The sequence below is a fragment of the Elgaria multicarinata genome, chromosome 5 (genome assembly GCF_023053635.1).
Source record: "Elgaria multicarinata webbii isolate HBS135686 ecotype San Diego chromosome 5, rElgMul1.1.pri, whole genome shotgun sequence".
NCBI classification, from domain to species: domain Eukaryota; kingdom Metazoa; phylum Chordata; class Lepidosauria; order Squamata; family Anguidae; genus Elgaria; species Elgaria multicarinata.
In genome coordinates this window covers 110,393,137-110,415,413 of record NC_086175.1, presented here as the reverse complement: position 1 = coordinate 110,415,413, position 22,277 = coordinate 110,393,137, and the positions used below count along the sequence as shown (strand labels likewise).

Below are 22,277 nucleotides of genomic sequence, written 5' to 3'. Positions count from 1 at the left end.
TCTTCCTCAGAGGAATACAAAAGCAGTATTCATTCATGACTCTCATGCTACTGAAAAGCCAGGTTGAACACCAACATCAACTTTATGAGTTCCAAACCAAACCATGCTTTCAAATTGTCCTCATTCTCCAAAGAGATCTATGCTTGGACACAGGGAAGAGACCTGCCCTTGGAGCTTTGGCTATTGGGAGGTATAGAAATGCAATAAATAAATAAATAAATAAATAAATATAAATAAATTGAAAATTCTCCTTGGACATGGGAAATGAATGCGTCACAAGGATTTTTGGATCTGTTCTTCAGGGCAGTTTAAAATCCAATGAAAACAGACATCATCATCATCATCATCATCATCATCAACAAGCTCTGCTTTCTGCAGATCATGGGAACTGTAGTCAACCCATCTGGAGGGCACCAGGTTGGGGAAAGTTGAGTTAGATGAATATCATCCATATGCCTTATTTCTTCATTTAGAGCTCATCTACACCAAGCAGGATATTCCACTACGAAAGTGGTATATAAAAGGCAGGAGCCACACTACTGCTTTATAGTGGTAGTGAAGTGCACTGACAACTGTTGGGGCCCATTGACACATACCATATACTGCTTTCATACCACCATATCCTGCTTGATGTAGATGTGTCATGGGGCCCAACACTTGTCAGTGTACTTCAGTGCCACTATAAAGCAGTGGTGTGGTTCCTGCCCTTTCTAAGCCACTTTCATAATGGAATATCTTGCTTGGTGTAGATGAGCCCTTAATTTATTATTATTTATTACATTTTATACTGCCCCGAAGCTGAACTCTCTGGGCAGTTTACATAAGATTAAAACAATTAAAACAATATATAAAATTTAAAACCATAAAAACATACAACATACACAGAAACATACTGTATGTATATCTAAAAACAATTATGAACAACTATAAAAACAGATCTAGGATCAATGAAACTCGTCACATTTTGCTAAATGCCTGGGAAAAGAGAAAAGCTTCCACTGGTGCAGAAAAGGTAGCAATGTTGGCACCAGGCAGGCCTCATTGGGGAGATCATTCCAAAATTAGGGGGGCACCACTGCGACAGCCCTCTCCCTTGTTGCCTTCCTCTGAGCTTCCCTTGGAGTAGGCACCCAGAGAAGGGCCTTAGACGTTGAATGTAGTAGGTTCATGTAGGAAAAGGTGTTCCATCAGGTATATAAAGTACAAGCCACAATAAAACCTAGCAGCAGTGCAGAGATTTGGTTGGTCACCAGTACATCTAGGGGTGAGCATATTACCCCAACATTAAAATCACTCCACTGGCTGCCAATTAGTTTCTGGGCAAAGTACAAAGTGTTGGTCATTACCTTTAAAGCCCTAAATGGTTTGGGTCCAGGTTACCTGTGGGATCGCCTTCTCCCATATAATCCGCCCCGCACACTCAGGTCCTCTGGGGTGAACTTACTTCAGTCAGCTAAAACTAGGCTGACATCAGTTTCCCAGAGGACCTTTTCTTCTGTCGCCCCCAGATTGTGGAATGGCCTGCCGGAGGAGATTCATAAAATTAACTCTCTGTGTGATTTTAAGGCAGCTTAAAATCTTTAAAATCTCTAGCCTTTTCCGGCAGGCCTATCCAGATCAATGTTAAATCATGATTTTTAAAGATGTATTGTTTCCTGTTCTAATGTTGTTCCCCGCCTCGATCCAAAGGGAGAGGCAGGTAAGAAACAAATATATTATTATTATTTATTATTATTATTGTGGTCCTGAGCTGTGTAAAGCTTTATAGGTTAGAAGGAGCAAGCGGGCCAGATTATATGTTTGCACTAGGGGTGTGCACGGACCCCCGATCCGCTTCTCTTCCAGATCTGTAATTTGCAGATCAGGCCGCTTTGCTCCGCCCCGCTCCGCCCCAATTTTCAAAAATTGGATACCCCATTTTCAAACATGGACTGTTCTCTGACATTTTGACAGATAAAAACTTGGAAGCAGGCACCCTCACAGATGCCATCTAGATCCACATTTATGGCAAGTTTCAAGCACATCCCATCATCCCCTGATTTTTGGCGGGGCTTTAACCTCTAATGCATCACCTGTAACCCCAATTAACACCCCTTTTGATATCTTCATCAATTTTCATGTTAAAAACCTCAAACTTGGCACCATGATAGCTTATCCATGTATACATTCATGGCAAGTTTCAAGCAAATCCCATCATCCCCTGATTTTTGGCGGGGCTTTAACCTTTTAACTCACCCCAAATCAAGTCCCATGCTAGAACTACGTCAATTTTCACCTTAGAAACCTCAAGTTCAGCACCATGACACCTCATGGACATATACACACGCATGCCAAGACTCAAGCCAATCCAAGCCTCCCCTGATTTTTGGGGAATTTTTGAAAATTGAACACCTCAGTATCTCAGGAATTTAAAGCTGCAGACAGATCAATGGGGCCATTTCAAAGAAAATCCCAACATGCCATGAATTGGGGAGTAGATAAACCTATATGAATCTTCTTTCACACTTGTAAAATTGATTTGGAACTTCAAAAAGTCTAAGTGAGCGCAGGAAGGACTTGTCCCCTGAGACAAAGCAAGACACACGAAAACCATCCCTGCGAGGCGGGCACAGAGGAGGAGGACAGGCGGGCAGAGAGGCAGGCAAAGATATGCCATAGATCTATGGGGGAGTCAGTCCCGGCAGATACCTCAAAACAACAGCACACAGGCGGAGGCGGGAAGGCAGGCATGGAGCAGACATTTCTGGGGGCACAAGGAAGTGAGCCAAGGATGCCAGTAATGCAAACCATCCCTATGAGGCGGGAGCAGCACAGAGAAATGCCTTTTCTTTTGCATCCCATAACTAGGAAGCTAGGAAGATAAGAGTAAAGCTTTGTGATCCTTGCTTCAGAGTTGATTGACTGCATTGTGATCACAGCCATTATTAAACAACAACAAAATAATAATGTTAATAATAGCAGTACTAATTAATATTAATAGCAATATTAATAATAACAACAACAATAAGGAGTTGAACCACAATGAAAGCCTGCCTGACTTCACTGAAGAGGAAAAGCCAGGAGAGCTTGGGCTATGGGGTGTAAAATGGAATAAATAAATAAACAAAGGAGGGGTGGAATTAAAAGCAGCAGTGCTGCTGAATAAACAACAAGAATTTTTTTAAAAAGGCTATGTCTGTCTTTTACCAGTAACAGGGAAGTGGACGTGCCCAGGGGGAGGGGGTAATTAAGAAGCTACCTGTTACTTTAACTCATAACAGGCATTAGCTTCTCCAGTCTCTCCACTGGTTACTCTTTGGAGGGCTCTGATGACCCTCCAAGGAGTGTACTGGGCATGTCCACATGCCCTAGGGGACCTCATCCCCTTGCACCACATCTATTCAGTTGTTCACCAAGGTTAGGGTGGGTAGCAGTGCTGTGTTTCCTATCTGTTATTTATTTGCTTAGTATATGATTTCAGGTTGTGTATGTGCATTTGGTGGGGATACAGTTTTAAAAAACACTGGGAAAAGTCTGTTCAGACTAAGAAAGAGAAGTTTCCCAGTATCCCAAGTTACTAAGACGGTCCCTACCTGCAGGCTTAAAATCTTAAAAAGACACGACACACAAGGAAAAAAGGAAGGGGACGGCAGAGGAAAATAGCACACGGTCTTTCAGGATGTACACCTTGCTCCCTATGTTGGGTTCTCACTTTGAGCATTTATTTATTTATTTATTTATTTATTTATTTATTACATTTTTATACCGCCCAATAGCTGAAGCTCTCTGGGCGGTTCACAAAAATTAAAACCACAGTAAAACACCCAACAGGTTAAAACACAATTACGAAATACAGTATAAAAAGCGCAACCAGGATAATATTTGTTCATTCCTCTCCAGACCAGTTTACATGCAATCACTTAAATAAGACGGTCCCTACGTGCAGGCTTAAAAGACACGACACACAAGGAAAAAAGGACCCGGATGGCAGAGGAAAATAGCACACGGTCTTTCAGGATGAACACCTTGCTTCTTATGTTGGGTTCTCGCTTTGAGCATTCATATTTGTTCATTCCTCTCCAGACCAGTTTACATGCAATCACTTAAACAGTATCCCGTTTTGCCTCTCAGCACTTCAAAAAGGTACCTCTCCCGCTTTTTTTACTCGATTTTTAAAAAAATACATAGCAAGCAAACCGCACCACGCAGAGTGCTGAGAGTAGGCTCAAAATGACCCCCAGCCACAACTCTCTAAGCACAAGAAATTTCAGAAAGATAGCCTTAAAAACAACACAGTTATGCCTTAATCTTTTCCGCAATGCAATTCTATGGGCGAAATGATCCAAAATGGCGGATCAAAATGGCGGAGTGCTCCGCGAAAAGAGAAGCGCTTCTCCTATGGCCGCTTCTCTTCACCATGCTTCTAAGGGTCCACAGTCCACTTCTACTCTGCCTCTGGGCAAGGCGGAGCAGGCCAATTCGCTTCTGATTCTCAGATTCTAAGCGGAGCGGAGCACATCCCTAGTTTGCACCATCTGGTCCCTGTTTATATTCTGCCCCCCTCTTTCCCTCACAAAAATGGTGCTCAAGGCAGCTAACAATAAAATACAGGCCAAAACAAAATCTTAATTAAAAGATACCAAAAAACAACAACACACAATTAAAAAACACAACAATAAAAGAAACTGACAGCCTGAGCCAATTTAAATCACAGTTTGTGGTCAAACTGACATAACAACCAAACTATGTAGTATGAGGTATTTCAAAGTATTTCACAGTTTTCAACAGGGCTGAAATGTCTTTCTCCAGGAATATTCTCCTCTGAAGCTTTTGAGTTCGGACACTCTCCAGTTGTTAGTGCATTTGTTCGGATATATTCTATTTGTCTCTTACATCCTTATTTAATGGATGATATCTGGTAATATTTGATGGTGGTATTGGAAGGCAGTGGCATATCCTCTTTGACAGCATTTGGTCATAACTTGGCATGCAGTGGTAGTTACCATTTGGCAGCTGACAATTTGTTTAATATTTGATGCCAGTCAAAACAATCATGAAATGCCAACTCATCTAAAGCAGGTGAATTCAAAGGTTAAAAATGTCACATTCGGAACTGCAACTTTTGAAGGAAGACATTTCCATTCAAGATCTAACTGGCAAACTTGGCATTTGTGTATTGGGGTGGTGGCGGTATTGGTTTTAGTTGATGGTTATTCATTTCAGATCTGGCCCCAACCAACTTTTGCTGGATTGAAAGTGTGCTTCAGTTTGTATCTGGATGCAGACACATTATATGTATGGAAGAATGCAAGTTATATGGAGCAATCCAAATTTTTCTTCTTAAAAAGAAAAGAAAGATTGTGCATGTTTATTAGTGGAAGTCAGTCCATTCAGCAATTTATTGATGCACTACTCAAAGAACCAAAACACAATTTTTTTCCAGATATGTGCATTATATCATTCAAGCAACATAAAGTTTGGAATCCTGTACCTTCTTAGCAGAGAGTAAGCCCCATTGTTCTCAGTGGGACTTACTTCTGAGTAGGCATGTCTAGGATTGCACAGTAAACATGCTTATTGGAAAGCATGTGGTGTAGTTGCTAAAGTGTTGGGCTGGGAGTTGGGAGATCCTAGTTCTAGTCCCCACTGGGTGACTTTGGGCCAGTCACAGACTCTCAGCCCAACCTACCTCACAGGGTTGTTGTTGTGAGGATAACATGGAGAGGAGGAGGATTATGTATGCCACCTTCGGTTCCTTGGAGGAAAAAAGGTAGGATATAAATGAATTAAATAAATAAATAGGACTGAGCTGCAACCTTAACAACTCAGTCCTATGCATAGTACCTACCCTGAGGTTAAGTCCCATTGCTGGGAGTTATTCCCAGATAGGTTTGTCTCCTGCAGCCATCTTTCCTTCCATCATTCCTTCCTTTCATCCTTTCTTAAACCTCTCAAAAATTGAAGTTCTCTGGGCAATATACATGAAAATTAAAACATGAAAAACAGAATAACAATAAAACAATGGCCATAAAACAGCGCATCAATCAGATTTATCAATAAATCTCTTTTAATCAACTAAAAAGGCATCCCCAATTAATGAGGCAACACTTTATCTTCTTTAATTATTTTAGTTATAAAAACAGCAGATGGCAGAGACACCACCTCAAAAGAGGCATTTTTCTTTCACACTGAAACTGGAGCTGCCCACTGAGGTGTATACACTCATGACCTAAAAACAAGAAGTCTCCTTTTGTCTTTAACACTAATGTGTTTCTTGTATGCAAATTTGTGCAGATTTAATTGCTTAAAACTCAGTTCATCAACCAAGATTTATTTAATTCTTCCTCATAAATATTATATGTAACGAAGACTAGTTTATCGCTGTTTAGTTTAGTGTTTGTGTGTGGTAAGTCCCTTATTTACACATTATAGCATGGTGTGTGACAGTATCCCTCTAAGTTCTGGAGCTTATGTGGTTTCACTTCTGTTTAGTTGCTTTCAATTTGTGTGTGTGTATGTGTGTATATAGTACACCAACCAGTTTCATTTAATTTCCTAAAAAAATAACACTGTTTTATTTTGAATGCTTACTTTTAGACTGCAACCTTGACCCTTGCCTAAAACAACTTTCAAAAACCAATTGAACTGATTTTTACCCAAAGTATTCTCAACCAAGGTATTAAATCGTTAATAAATCAAATAAAGTGCCATGGATTGCAGTGGAATTTACTTCCCACTGAGTGTATGTACTGTAAAAGGGGGTGAGGATCTATATTGTATTGCACACATGGTGGTGATGCCTCTGATAATGATCTGTTGTGCCAATGTGAGTGTCAGGGAATGTTCAAGCACATTTCAATAGCTCAGGGGACAGAGCTTTGAGGAGTGAAATATATCCCAGGAAAAGTTGTATGCAGCACGCTGAGGCCTGGAAAGCTGGGTGAAGTCCTAAGACAGCCTTCCCCACCTGGTACCTTCCAGCTATGTTGTACTACAACATCCAGCATGCCCCAGCCAGCATGGCCAGTGGTCAGAAATCCTGAGAGTTGTACCAGGTGGGGGAAGGGCACCAGGTGGGGAAGGCTGACCTAGGAGATAGGTGAAAAAAATGAGATAGTACCAGGAGGTAAGAAAGTAGAGGAGTAACAGGGTGACCACAAACAGGGCAGTGGGTAGAAGCAAACTGGAGCTGTGAGAGATGTAATCTAGGAAGGGTAGGTGGAAGATGTCAAAAGATAGCTTGTGAACCTTTCCCACCATTTATCTCAGTGCTATGGAAAGAATGGAGTCTAGCTGCTATTGGAAGTATCAACTCTTGGGCCCGGAGCCAGTAGAATAAAGTCATGGTAGTCAGTTTTACGTAGATTTTAACTCACCAGCCAATTCTTTGGTTACAGGCTTCTAGTAATATAAGGTAGCATCTTGGCCTATAATTAATATTATGTATCCAATGCTAATCTAACAAGTCCCATTCATTTCAATGGGTCTACTCTAAGTAGGACTAAGATTGGCTACAACCCATAATGCGTGAGTATATGTGCGCATGTATGTAAAAAAGAAACAAGTGTTAAATATCCATGTAACCATTCAAAGAATATATGCAAATCTAAAAAATGTGCTCAAGCTCTCTTTTATCCACTGTGTTTTTAAACCATGACAAAATGATGGCCCATCTCCAGCTCTAGTCATTCACAACATGTAGGGCATCAATGGAGATGTGCATTGCCTCATCCAGCATCAAATCAAATGATACACCCAGCTAATTCAGTGAGGTTTAGCTAAGCATTGTGATGCATCAGCTTTGTATGGAATTTATTACTGGATATACTGTGGGGTGTTTTTTTTTTAGAATCAGAGAATAGTAGAGTTGGAACTGGCCTATAATGCCATTGAGTCCAACACCCTGCTCAGTGCAGGAATCCACCCTAAAGCATCCCTGACAGATGCTTGTCCAGCTGCCTCTTGAATGCCTCTAGTGTGGGAGAGCCCACAGCCTCCTTGGGTAACTGGTTCCATTGTCATACTGCTCTAACAAACAAGAAGTTTTTCCTGATGTCCATCCGGAATCTGGCTTCCTGTAACTTGAGCCCATTGGTCTGTGTCCTACACTCTGGGATGATTGAGAAGAGATCCTGGCCCTCCTCTGTGTGACAACCTTTCAAGTATTTAAGAGGGCTATGTCTCCCCTCAATCTTCTCTTCTCCAGGCTAAACGTGCCCAGTTCTTTCAGTCTCTCCTCATAGGGCTTTGTTTCCAGACCCCTGATCATCCTCATTGCCCTCCTCTGACCCCCCTCCAGCTTGTCTGCATCCTTCTTGAAGTGTGGTGCCCAGAACTGGATGCAATACTCAAGATGAGGCCTAACCAGTGCCAAATAGAGGGAAACCAGTACTTCATGTGATTTGGAAGCTGTACTTCTATTAATGGAGCCCAAAATAGCATTTTCTGCACACGCATGTGGTGTGCCTCAATATAAAACCTCATGTACAGATATAAATAGACATCCACATGTAAAAGTATTCTGAATCAATTTGGTTTATTAGTTTCAGATGAGAACCATAGCAATGGTTAGTGAACATGAACAGTACAGAACATTCCTAGTGATTTTACTGGTTTTAGTATTTCTGTATATTAGTCATGTTTGTATCTTTAAAAAAAATCTTGCAGTTTTAAAATTTAGTCTGCCTTGGTAACTTTATTGAAGAGGTGAGGGTATAAATCCCTTAAACATATACAACATTTTTTAAAAAATCACTGACGATCTCACACATCTAATAATAACCAGCAGGTATACATATTTACAATCAGAATACATACATACATACACATACCTATCATCAAATACAGAGCAACCCTCCATATCAAACGTCATCAGCAAATCACACATTGAGCTATATGACAGTCAAGTGTCTGGGAATTAACAAAATCTCCTTATATACAGTATGACTAGTGCCAATTTGAAAGTTGCTACTTCTTGTACAATTCACTCACCACCATTTGCAATTTTAAAACTCTGTTTTATTTGATTAACTCGAAAAAGTGCAGAAAAGGGCAACTAAAATTATCAAAGGACTGGATCATCTTCCCTGTGAGGGAAGGTTACATACAACAGCTGGGATTGTTTAGCTGGGGGGGGGGGGGAAGGAGGCTTAAGGGGAGACATGATAGAGGTGTACAAAATTATGCATGGTGTGAAAAATGTGGATAGAGAGACATTTTTCTCCCTCTCCCATAATACTAGAACCCGGGGTCATCCCATGAAGCTGATTGGAGGGAGATTCAGGTCAAATAAAAGGAAGTACTTCTTCACACAGCACATTAAATGTTGTAAACCGCCCAGACAGCTTCGGCTGTGGGGCGGTATATAAATGTAATTAAATAAATAAATAAATGAATAGTTACTATGGAATTCACTACTACAAGATGTGGTGATGGCCACCAATTTGGATGGCTTTAAAAGGGGGGTGGATAAATTCCTGGAGAAGGCTATCAATGGCTATTAGTCCTGATGGCTAAGTGCAAACTACAGAATCAGAGGCAGTAAGCCTGTATACACCAATTGTTCAGGAACATGGGTGGGAGGGTGCTGTTTCCTCCTTTTCATTGCTCGTGGTTCCATGGTCCACAACTGATTGGCCACTGTGTGAACAGAGTGCTGGACTAGATGGACCCTTGGTCTGATCCAGCAGGGCTCTTCTTATGTTCTTTTCTGCTGTCTCAAATTGTGGAAGGCGTCATCTGGAATTTAAGAAGAATAGGATCATTTCTTAATGAGATTTTGATTAATAGTGTGCTCCTATGCATGTTTACAGAGAAGTAGATTCCACTATGTTCATTGGGGCTTCTCTCACAGGTAACTGTGCATAGGAACTTCTGTCTTTGCTTTGTTGCATTTCAGTTTCCTCCGATCTCATTGCTGACAATCCTCACCCCACCAGCCCCAGCATGTGTATATCAATCTGTCAATTTGGAGTTGATACTTCACGCATCCCATGAAGTGGACAGTGTTCACAAAAGCATGTGCCATAATACAAATTGGTTAGTCTTTAAGGTGCTGCAAGACAAGTCCCTCTGCTGTTTTTGTGCATAGGAACGCAAATGATTTTCAGATGAATATTGTAATGTGGTGCCCAGCTAGTGCTGGGCAAAAGAAATGAGTGACTTAAAAAAACACCACTGTAAACTGTTTCAGTTAGGCATGTGCTCCGCTCTGATTAGAAGCACAGAAGCAGGAGTGAATTGGCCTGCTCCGCCTTGCCCAGAGGCAGAGTAGAAGCGGACCGCAGACCCCTAGAAGCAAGGTGAAGAGAAGCACCCATTTTCGGAGCGCTCCGGTTTCCGCGTTCCGCTTCTATCGCCATCTTGAAACATTTCGCCCATAGGATTGCATTGCGGAAAAGAAAGGGGGATAACTGTGTTGTTTTTGAAGCTATCTTTCTGAAAATTCTTGTGCTTCGAGAGTCGTGGATGGGGGTCATTTTGAGACTACTCTCAGCTCTCTGCGTGGTGCGGGTCGCGCGCTAGAATTTTTTAAAAAGTGGCGGAAAATACCTTTTTCGAAGAGCTGAGGGGCAGAGTCAACTCCCGGTCATGAACACATGATCCCAAAGTTGGAGGAGGGGATAGGTGAAACGGGTAACTTGGGATTCTGGGAACTTCTCTTTCTACTCTGAACGGACTTTTCCCAGTGTTTTTTAAAACAGTAGCCCCACCAAATGCACAAACACAACCTGTGAAATCATATACTAAGCCAATAATAAGAGATAGAAACACAGCACTGCTACCCACCCTAACTTTGGGGAACAACTGAAAAGATGTGGTGCAAGGGGATGAGCTCCCCTAGGGCATCCCATGTGGACGTGCCCTCACTCTCTCCTGTACTTGGAGGGCCATCAGAGCCTTCCAAAGAGAGTAACCTGGTGGAGCAATGCCTATCATGAGTTGAAGTGAGAGTTCTATTTCTCAGAGCTCTCGTGGTGGAGCAATGGCTTTCATGAGTTGAACTGACAGCCTTGCTTCTTAAAAGACTGGTTACTAGGACCAGTCAAATTGGCAGCTGCTTCCCCCTCCCCTGGGCACGTCCCCCTATTGCTGGTAAAAGACAGATATAGCCTTTTTTTAAAAGTTCTTCTTGTTGTTTATTCAGCAACACTGCTGCTTTTAATTCCACCCCTCCTTCGTTTATTTATTTATTTATTTATTTATTTATTCCATTTTATATGCATTACTGACTTATCCTTGGCTCACTTCCTTATGCCCCCAGAAATGTCTGCTGCCTGCCTGCCTTCCCTCTCTCCTCCCCTGCCAGCCTCGCAGGGATGTTGTGTGTGTCTGGCTTTGACTCAGGGGAGAAGTCCTTCCTGTGCTCACTTGGAGTTTTGGAAGTTCCAAATCCATTTTTCAAGTGTGGAAGAAGATTCATATTAGGTTGATGATCTCTACTCCCCAATTCATGGCATATTGGGATTTCCTTTGAAATGGCCCCATTGAGATGTCTGCAGGTTTAAGCCCCGCCAAAAAACAGGGGATGATGGGACTGCCTTGAGTCTGGGTGTGTGTGTGTGTCCCTGGATAAGCTATCATGGTGGCGAGTTTGAGGTTTCTAATGTGCAAATTGACAGAGCTATCGAAAGGGGTGTGACTGGGGTGTTGGATTTTCATAAATTCCCCAAAAATCAGGGGATGATGGGACTGCCTTGAGTCTTGGCATGCATCTGTATCCCTGGATAAGCTATCATGGTGGTGAGTTTGAGATTTTTAACGTGCAAATTGACGGAGCTATCGAAAGGGGTGTGAATGGGGTGCCCGATTTTCACAAATTCCCCAAAAATCAGGGGATGATGGGATTGGCTTGAAACTTGGCGTGCATGTGTATACCTCCATGAGGTGTCATGGTGCCAAACTTGAGGTTTCTAACTTTCACAGAAAAAAGTTGTATACTTTTTTAGTTTAATGCAAGCCTATGGGGGGGGGGGAAATGGAGCTCCGATCCGGATCCGGAGCTCCGCAGCGGAGCGGAGCAGACATGGGCAGAGCGGGGGCGGAGCGAAGCGGGCTGATCCAAAAATCGCGGATCTGGAAGTGAAGCAGAGCGGGGGTCTGTGCACACCCCTAGTTTCAATAGAGCAGTTGAAGGAAAAGTCAAACGTCTGCATTATTGTGGCTAATTTCAGGGGAAAGTTGAAAATTAGGTTGGCAAAGCTTTATGTCGAGGCCATTACTTATTTACACATGAGCTTTATAACTGTGTGTCATAGGTTTGCAGAATGGTTGAACAGAGAGAAGCATTTTCCATAAGCAATAACTGAAAGTGAAAAGGTCATTTAGGCCCCACACAGACGTGATTATATTCGAAAGTCAATGTTAAAGTTTTTGAGTGAATTTGGGACTTAGGGCTCTTCTACACCAAGCAGATATTCCACTATGAAAGTGGTATGAAAGCAGTACAGTATATAAAAGGCAGGAGCCACACTACTGCTTTATAGTGGGATTGAAGTGCACTGACAACTGTTGGGGCCCATTGACACCTACCATATACTGCTTTCATACCATTATGTCCTGCTTGGTGTAGCTCCTGCCTTTTTATATACCACTTTCATAGTGGAATATCCTGCTTGGTGTAGATGAGCCCATAATCGTGACTTCCTTTCTTACTTTCTCCTTTTGTGGGGTGGGGGGTAGGGGAGGAGCTGGATTATACCCCTTGCCTCCACCTCCCTTTTTGAAATGCTTTAAGGCGGCCATCATATCCATATTTAGACTGAAAAAAGTCCTACAACGCCCAGCATGGCTGGGTGAGGGATGCTAGAAGCCTTAGGACTTTTTTGGTCTAAACCTGCATAGGATTGCACCCTGAAAGGCACCCGTTCAGCTCCAGAAATTAACACCCAGCTCTTCTACATGGTGTTTTGCATTGTACTAGGGTGAAAATATGTAAAGGAGGACAGGGCTCCCGTAACTTTAACAGTTGTATTGAAAAGGAAATTTCAGCAGGTGTCATTTGTATATACCGGGAACCTGGTAGAATTTCCTCTTCATCACAACAGTTAAAGCTGCAGGTGCCCTGCTCTCTTTTATATCTGGTCACTCTAGTATAGCTCCTGCAGCTTTAACTGTTGTGATGAAGAGGGAATTTCACCAGGTTCTCCATATATACAAATGACACCTGCTGAAATTCCTTTTTCTATGCAACTAGTAAAATTACAGGAGCCCTGTCCTCCTTTTCATATGGTCACCCTAATTGTACTGCAAGGGGACCTGAACAAGCTAACATTTATACTGGACAAAAATAAAAATAGAAAGCTAGAGTCCAGCGCTACCTCCTATGCTATCCCACCAAGTTTATGAGATATTCATTTGTTATTTTCCCCAAAGATAGTGACTTTCAAGATCAAGGAGAAAGTTCCTATATGCTATTTCCAGGGCTGGATCAAACAGTCGAATGTTACTAAATCCCTGGGGCAAGATCCGGCCAAACTTTTTTTTTTTGGGGGGGGAGGAGATGGGAAGTCTGATCCTATGCATTTAAAGGTGCCATCCTATCCATGTTTAGACAGAATATTTTTTTTACAGCGTGTAGGGCTTTGTTCTGTTTAAAAATGCATAGCATTGTGCCTTAAAATGAGGTCAATGCCGATGCGTTAAATGGAACTTACCCTCAAGTACATTTTTAACTTGCTCCATTGGGACAGGCAGCCAGATCCTATTGCGTATAAGCAGATCTTCTGCATATTTACTCAGAAGTAAATCCCACTAAATTAGGTGGGAGATATTTCCTAAGGTTCTAGGCTTCCGCATTGCAGTGCAGTGTTGTAAACAAGTGCTTAGCTTTGGCTGAATCATGTATATCTACTGGAAAGCAAATCCCAGTGCATGTATACATAATACCTACTTTCAGACAAGAGTACTTAGAAATCTTGAATTCAGTGGAGTTTATTCCTAAGTGAATGTGTGAACAGAATCTCAGGATCACTGCGCCCAATCCCAAACTCCTTTGTTTGATATTAAACTCTTTCTTCCATTTCCAAACAAAGTTTTACAAATCTAGATTAAACAGATTAGTGCCCCCATCCAATTAGTTCGCTTATGTGTGTTTCGATGATTCAACTGTTTTAAGTCCAAGAACTTGTTTCTTGCCAATAAATTCCCTCGGGTAAGGAAAGTATCTAGGACTAAATTGGCAGCCAGTTTATATCCAAGAAATCCAGTTTAATAAACGGACAAGCATTTTTTCCTTAAAAATATTGCTTGTTTTGAGTTAATGGATGATTTTAACGGCCAAGTAATCAGTTGATCGGTTAAAACGAAGAGAATTAATAGACCAACATCCTACTCCTGAACTCATTTATGTGGAGTTAATAAACTGGAAACATGTTCTGGGGTAAATTAATTTGTTAGGAAAGGTATGGAATCAATGGTACTGCCTGTATGATTAGGCTGTTCTGACATTATTGTAGCATAAAAGCTCTCAAGTATTAATCGATGTCACTGGAGAGGAAATCATGGGTTATTCAGAAATGTTTTCGTAGCAGGTACACAATCTAAGTCCTACGTAGAGTAGACCCATTGAAATGAATGGGACTAACTTTAGTCCCACTCATTTCAATGGATCTACTCTAATTAGGACTTATGTGTGATTTTACCAAATGATTTCATACGCATATATTTCGCTTTTATATCCGATTGAGTTCAATGGGACATAAAAGTGCTTAAGGTTGGCTGGATTGCATCATACATTCTTAAAAATATCCCACGGTCCATGCCGACTTAAGACAGAATATCTGCAAACTTATCTATGGGAACCAACTACATTTACGGAGTCTTTTCAGCCTCTCCATATTTCCTAAATTGTAACATCAAGCCTAAATCAATAGGATTGATGACAACGGAACCAGTAGGATTTGCTTGCTAATAAATCTGTTTAGGGTTGAATTGTAAACGATAAATGAAAATCAGATGTGAAACCCAATTGTTTCACTTATGATTTTGTTGCATTTATGCAAATGCAATTGTTTAACTGATCAAGATCCCCACCTCCTTGAGGGTCGGTCTATGGATGTGATAAACAGAATTAATTGGTTGATTGATTAAATTGAGGTTACTGTGTCTAATTCCACCTCCCGTAGTTATATAGAAGGAAGTTCTTCTGGTTTCAATACAATCTACTGCCACACTAATAGCACTCCTACCTGGAAGTAAGCCCCACCTGGAGTAAGCGCCATTGAACACAGTGGGACATACGTCCAAGTAAAGATGCATAAGATTGCGCTCGGACTTGTTTGTTTGAGAGATGTATAGCTCACCTTTCCAGTTCCAGGAAGGAAAGGCGGCTTAAAATTCTTCCTCTTGAAGTAAATGAATAGATGTGTTTAGGGTCCCACCATACCTGTGTTCAGGTTATCGGGTACTATTTGCTCAAATCAGCTCTGCTAATAAGGATATGAATGTGAGGGTAAGGAATACACACACACACACACACAGAGAGAGAGGGGGGGGGGAGAGAGAAACACACACAGTAATTATACCCAATTCATTAATTTCGCCTTTTAAATTATGTGGTTCTTAAAAAAAATTGATTATTGTAGGTGTTTTAAAGTTTTATTGTTTTAAATGTTCTTTCTTTTTTACTGTGTAAAGTTTTAATGATTTCAATTGTTGTGCACCGGGTTGATGGTGTTTTAGCAAATACGGGAGTATATAAATGTTAATATTGTTAATAAATGTTGTTGTTGGAGGTATTAGTGCTATTGGCATAAGGGTGCTGCTAAACAAGTAGTAAGCAATTCTAAATCTCAGTTGATGAACTTTAAAACACTGCCTTAAGGCTCCTTTCCCGTCAACATTTACCTGGGAGTAAGTCTCGTTGAACTCAGTGTGACTTGACTTCTGAGTAGATATTAATTGGATTGTGCCATCTAGCCTGATGAAGCCATGTGCAAAACAGAGTGCAAGTATGTGTGAAAGTCAAGTGTGCAAGCTTGCACACTATTTTGTGACTTTGGCTTGACCCAACAAAGGTATTGCCCTAATACGGATTTTAGCATTGAGTGTGGCTATGGATCTCTGGCAGGATCGCAGACCCATTGTCCGTTCATATTCTGCTCCAGAAAAGGGAAATTGGAGCTGCGTCAATGAGAGGCGGGTTGTCCTTGGAGACTCTCTTTAGGGCAGCCTCCCCCAAGCTGGTGGTCTCCAGCTGAGTTGGACTAGAACTCTCAGTATCCCTCAGCCAGCTGTGCATCTGGAGGGCATTGGGGAAAGCTGTTCTAACACTCAGGGGGATCCCTGGTAGAGACAAAGGGCCTGTTCAGGCCACACTTCAGGCTCTGAGGTTAGTGAAACGGTGGTTCTCTGGGACTAGCACTAACCACAAGCCGTGATGTCACACAAAGCACTTTAAGCCACTTTTGGAGTTGCTAACCCTGCTGCAGACTCGGACTGTGGTGGACTGTGGTTAGTGAGTGAGCAGGGTTTAGCAAAACGCATCGCAGGAGACACCTTAAACTCTGCTGCTTATCCAAAAGCCTGAACAGGTCCAAAAGAATTAACAAAACTTAAGCGCATAGAGGCAAAGTTTTTAGGAATGCATCTGTTTCTTTTCAAGTACTGTAATTATTTTAGATAGCACTTTAGAAGAAGACAGGAGGAGGTTCTTTCATAAGAACATAAACTCGGGAAAGATTATTTTAAACACTTGAGACAACAATGAAATCTAGCATTTCAGGGAGAGACAATATTGAAAGTTACATTTTTGCATTCCAAAAGGCAGTGGAGGCTGGTGGCTCCAATGACAGTGGGGGTAGTGATACCATACCTTTCAGGGATTGTTGACGCATATGTGCTTCTAGACTACCTGTTTCAATTTTCTCACTGCACAATCCTAGTCATAATTCCTCAGAAGCAAGTCCCACTATGTTCAACTGGGATTATCCCAGTTAATTGTGAATAATTATTGCAACTTTTAAGGTTCCATTGTTGTTCTGGGTATTTTTCAACTTCCGGGGTTTCATTTTTGGATGGAGTTGTCAATACCCACTTTGCTCATACGCACCCCAATCTTATTTGCTTTGTGTCATAAAGTTTAAGAATACTAAAAAAGCACAAACATGTTAGATTAGCGCTTTTATGTTGATATCTATAGGCCAGTATTGAGGGCTTGTATTTATTTTCCCATTGAAATTAATAGCATTAATAGTGCGATGTTTAGACCCGTGTAAATCCTAGTGAGATTGATAGGATTTAAGCGCAAGCATGTAGCAGACACAGAGCAATCGTATGGTTTACTCAGAAGTAAATCCCACTGAGTTCAATTGGGCTTACTGCCAAGTAAGCGTGTACAGGATTGCAGCCTAAAAGTCCACAATTTTGACTGCGTCTCCATCCCCTTTTGTAGGGACAGCACTTTATTTATTTATCACACATTTAATGCATTTATAATCACTTACAAGCCCAGGATACCTCCCTTGGATACTTCTTTCATAAATTAATCCAAGAGAAGTATGATGATGTAGTTTCTACACACATACACTAGAATGGATTATACTAACGTCATTCATATATTTTTCTATGCTCCTGTGAATATAGGCAGGCAAAGGAGGAGGAAAGAAGAGATACATAGAGATAAAAAGAGACAGAACCATGTCATTTTCTGGATAGGTCATTTTTCTAGCGCACATTTTCTAGCGGTAATTTAAAATAGCTGATAAACTATTTTTTTTAAAAAAAAAACTTCAGGGATGGAAGTGTGAGTTGCCCATAGAAGGCAATGAAGAAATCAAAGATGTTAATAAGGCATAAGTGTATCCATCTCATCCTCACGGGTGGGGGGAACCTGGAATGGCTGGAACCCTGAGCAAAAGCACACCATAGAACAACATTTTGGAGCAGGGCTCCACTTGTAGAATCCTTATGTAGGTATTGGAAGAGTCGGAAAGGATCGCCTCTTGCCGAACCCTGTGACAAGCTGGCTGAAGGGTACAACGGAGTAACCAGTTGCTATTAGTAAAGTAATCCGGTTGATTCCACAGAGCCAGAAATGCAAAGTTAAGCAAACTAATGCCAAAGAACGTTGCACCTGGTGGAGCTTCGGCTATTGGGCGGTACAGAAATGCAATAAATAAATAAATAAATAATAAAAAAGCAGTTTTTCCTTCCTTCCGCAGAAGCAGAACACTAGTTTTCATTAAAAACCAACCCGTTTGGGCGCTTAGTTTGGCCCCGAATGATTTAAAGTGCGCGTCCCTTCTCCTAACCAAAGTGATTTAGCCATGCGAACAGGGAATGCGTCCTGGCCCCGGGGGCACTTCGATTCATATCCGTATTCATTCAGTCCTAAATCGCACGTCCTTTAGGCCACCCGCTTTCTCGCCCCCTTGCCTACCTCGCAGGGTTGTTGCGAGGATGAAAGGGAAAACACCTATGCAGGAAGGATTTTTTTTAAAAAAAAATACAATAACGACTCGCACCTTTCCCGGCCCCTTTCAGATCCATGAACGGAGTGAAGACAAGCCTGTCCCACTTGAGGCTAATGTTTGTTTTGTTCGTTTAATTTCAAAATAAATGTAACTTAAACGCCTCAAAAATAAAGGGAGCTATTCACACTGGAATATAGGCATTCCTTTGTTTCCCTTTCTTTTTGGTGGTTCTGAAATAAATGCTGGGAAACGCAAAGGACTGCATGCTTACTGTGCTTTTAAGTCGAAATTCTCAGTTGGTTTGGTGCTGCAATCTGACTAAAGCGACAGATTTGTCAGATTTTTGGGGAAACCTCGGAGGAGAATAGGAATAAAGGGTTCTCTTCAAAACAGCTATCCGCCACCTTGGACGCAGCACTCCATTAGACGCTTCTGGGCGTGGTGAACAGCTGGGGATTATGGAGCATGTAGTTGAACACATCTGGGGAAGGCGGTGGAGAGACCACTTCTTTTAAATGAGCAAATACCCAAGTGATCTCAGCCGTCCTTACAATAACCACCAACTACTATATTCCACTCCATTCCTAGTTTCTTTCTGATAGAATTACAGTCACTTCTCCCTTTCTGGTTTTAAGACCTAGAATTCTTTCCAGATGCTTGTCCAAGTCAGAAGCGCAACACACACGCCCACTGAGTAAAAGCCAACGTGAGTCCTAATTAGAGTAGACCCATTGATATGAATAGGACTTAAATTAGCCATGATTATTTTATTTATTTATTTATTTATTTATTTATTACATTGTTATACTGCCCAATAGCCGAAGCTCTCTGGGCGGTTCACAAAAATTAACTTAAACCCCATTCATGTCAATGGGTCTATTCTAAGTAGCACTTATTTTGGATTTTATTTAAATTTATTTTGCTTCAGTTAGACACACGTAAACATTATTATTATTATTATTATTATTATTATTATTATTATTATCGGCCCATTTTTATTTGGCCAAGGTGAATCTTAATCAATGACAGTGCAATTTAAGGGCATCCTTTAAAAAAGCAAAACAAAACACCCATTTTGATTCTGTTTTGTATTATTTTTAACAGGAAACGAAGCAGAACATTTTTGAATGGTTCTGTAACTATGAATTATAGCTTTGGCTTATTAGATTTTAAATTCTTACCCAATTCCTTAATACTATTTTTAAAAAAAGAGTACCAATGCTGAAATTTTAGCAATATGGGTGTTTATTTTCATTTAATCAATATATTACTTATATTGATTAAAATGCAGATTAAACAAATTAAAAATAACAATTGTCTGACAGCTCAGCATAAAAGATTTCAGAATTCTTCCTAGAAGTGTTTCTGTTGAAATGTTGTTGACAGGACTTCTGAACCTTTAACAGTTGCATAGAAAAGGGAATTTCAGCAGGTGTCATTTGTATACATGCAGCACCTGGCGAAATTTCCTCTTCATCGCAACAGTTAAAGCTGCAGGAGCCCAGCCCTCTTTTGCATCTGGTCAAGCGAGCAGGGCTCCTGCAGCTTTGACAGTTGTGATGAAGAGGGAATTTTGCCAAATGCTGCATGCATACAAACGACTCCTGCTGCGATTCCCTTTTCTATACAACTGCTAAAGATCCAGGAGCCCTGTCCTCCTTTCCATAACAACATTTCAACAGAAACGCTTCTAGGAAGAATTCTGGAATCTTTTATGCTGAGCTGTCAGACAATTGTTATGTTTAATTTGTTAAAAATTATACAGGATCCCTTCGCCTTTCCCTACCATCACCCTAACATTGTTGAACATGGCCCATTTGTAAATTCATTTAAATCCAAATGGCTAGGCTTAACTTGGTTATATACAACAGGCTGCTAGATATTTCCTTGCGACCATAAGGAATATCCTCCTCTTGAGAGTTCTGGCTCAAAGGTGGGACAGAAATCGGTGAAACGAAACAGAGTCGCCTACCCCAAGGTAGAGGGCGCGGGAGGAGTTTCTATCTACTCTTCAAAATTCTAGTCCTCAAGATGCCGCCGCGGTGGTCTCACTCTCTCTGGGTGGATTCTAACGTTCCCCTTTTCCTTAGGGGGCTCCTACGTGGTGGAGCCGGAGGAGAACAAGCGGACGAGGACGGCCTACACGAGGGCGCAGCTCCTGGAGCTGGAGAAGGAGTTCCTCTTCAACAAGTACATCTCGCGGCCTCGCCGGGTGGAGCTGGCCGTCATGCTGAACTTGACGGAGAGACACATCAAGATCTGGTTCCAGAACCGGAGGATGAAGTGGAAGAAGGAGGAGGACAAAAAGCGAGGCGCGGGCGGCGGCGGAGGCAGGGAGCCGGAGCCGGAGCAAGACTGCGTGGTGTCCTCGGGAGACCTGCCGGGGAAAGAGGACGGGGAAGAGGAGCCGCCGCCGCCGCCGCCGCCCGCTGCCGCCAAGCTGGGCTCCCTGGAACTGCGCCTCGCCAGCCCCGCCGCGTCTCCCCGGCGGGAACAGCAGGAGGCCCGGTGAAGGGCCGCCGACGCTCCCAAGGGCAGGGAGGCCGCGACAAGCCACCATCACCACGAGGAGGAGGAGGAGGAGGAGGAGGAGGAGGAGGAGGGCGGGGGATCGCCTCCCGAGGACTTGGACACTGTCCGAAAGCCGATCCATGAAAGACTTGAAACTTCTACCTATAGGGTCCCGTCCACGCCGAAGTGACTACCACAACAGAGAAGGGCAGACTAAAGGAGAACTGGGGTTAGGCTGCCTAAGGCAGGAGCGGGCAGATGTCCAGATGTTTTGGACTTCAACTCCCAGCGTTCCTGACCATTAGCTATGCTGAAGTGCAGAACACCTGGAGATATACTTCTGCCCACCCCCTGGCCTAAGAGGTTGGCAAGCTGGTGCCTTCTAGATGTGTTGGACTACAGTTCCCATCAAGCCTGGGTATTGGCTATGCTGGCTGGGGTTTATGGGAGTTGGAGTCCAAAACATGTGGAGGGCCCCAGGTTGCCTACTCCGGGCCTAAGGAATGGGGCGAAGGTGGGAGGGGGAACAAGCAGGGATACCTACCTTTCCAAACAACCTATACCTTGTTTCTGTTTGTTTGTTTGTTTGTTTGTGATGCAGTCTTGGTTCAGAAGCCTTTTAAAGAAATGTGTTTACTTTAAACGTTTTGAAAATTGGATATTTAAATGATTGTTCCATGTAATAAAGATTCAATCATCGAGAAAATTGGGCGGTGCGAGAGAGAAAAGTCCCATGAATGTGAACTTGACTCACGTGAGCAAGACTTACTCCACCTAAGGGCGCAATCCTCCGCACGTTTAGACATGAAAATTGTCCTGCAACTTCTAGCATACCTGGCTGGGGAATGTTGAAAGTTGTAAGACATGTTTCTGTCTAAGCGTGCACAGAGGGCTGGGGAATACTGGGAATTGGAGGACTTCTCTCTGTCTAAGCATGCAGAGGATTGTGCTTTAACTGTGTTTGGGACATCTTGGCCTCTAAGAGATCCAGGGAGGGTTAAGGAATATATGGGATGGGTGCAGTGCTCCCACCACCCCCAGTGGGGCAGCTGGGGGCCAAAAATCCGGTGCCCTGCAGCCCAGGTGGACCACTGAAGGACCACCCAGAGAGTGGCAGCTGTTGGAGACAATGAGAAATAGGCCCACTGTCAGCACCTTGGCTGATATCAGCAGGCCCAGCCCAGTGGTCCGTGCAGCACGTTTTTCTTCCTTCTTATTTCTACAAACATTTTATAGTGGGGGTGGGGGTTTGTGACTGGCCAGGCATCAACATGGCTGCAGAGGCTCATTTGATTGTTCTTACTTTTAAAATGTATTGCCCTTTCCTACAGCAAAAAGGGCACTTATGCCCAAGTGAATGAGTTTAGCACCAGG

General features: G+C 42.3%; 1 protein-coding gene across 1 annotated transcript in view; it reads left to right on the top strand.

The window, feature by feature from the left end:
- The window catches only part of PDX1 (pancreatic and duodenal homeobox 1), a 28,603-nt gene extending 7,699 nt beyond the window's left edge, over nucleotides 1–20,904 (top strand). The window contains exon 2 of the mRNA XM_063127726.1: nucleotides 20,483–20,904. Coding sequence (XP_062983796.1) covers nucleotides 20,483–20,904 — 422 coding nt within the window. The remainder of the gene's footprint in view (nucleotides 1–20,482) is intronic.
- The last annotated feature ends 1,373 nt before the right edge of the window (nucleotides 20,905–22,277 follow it).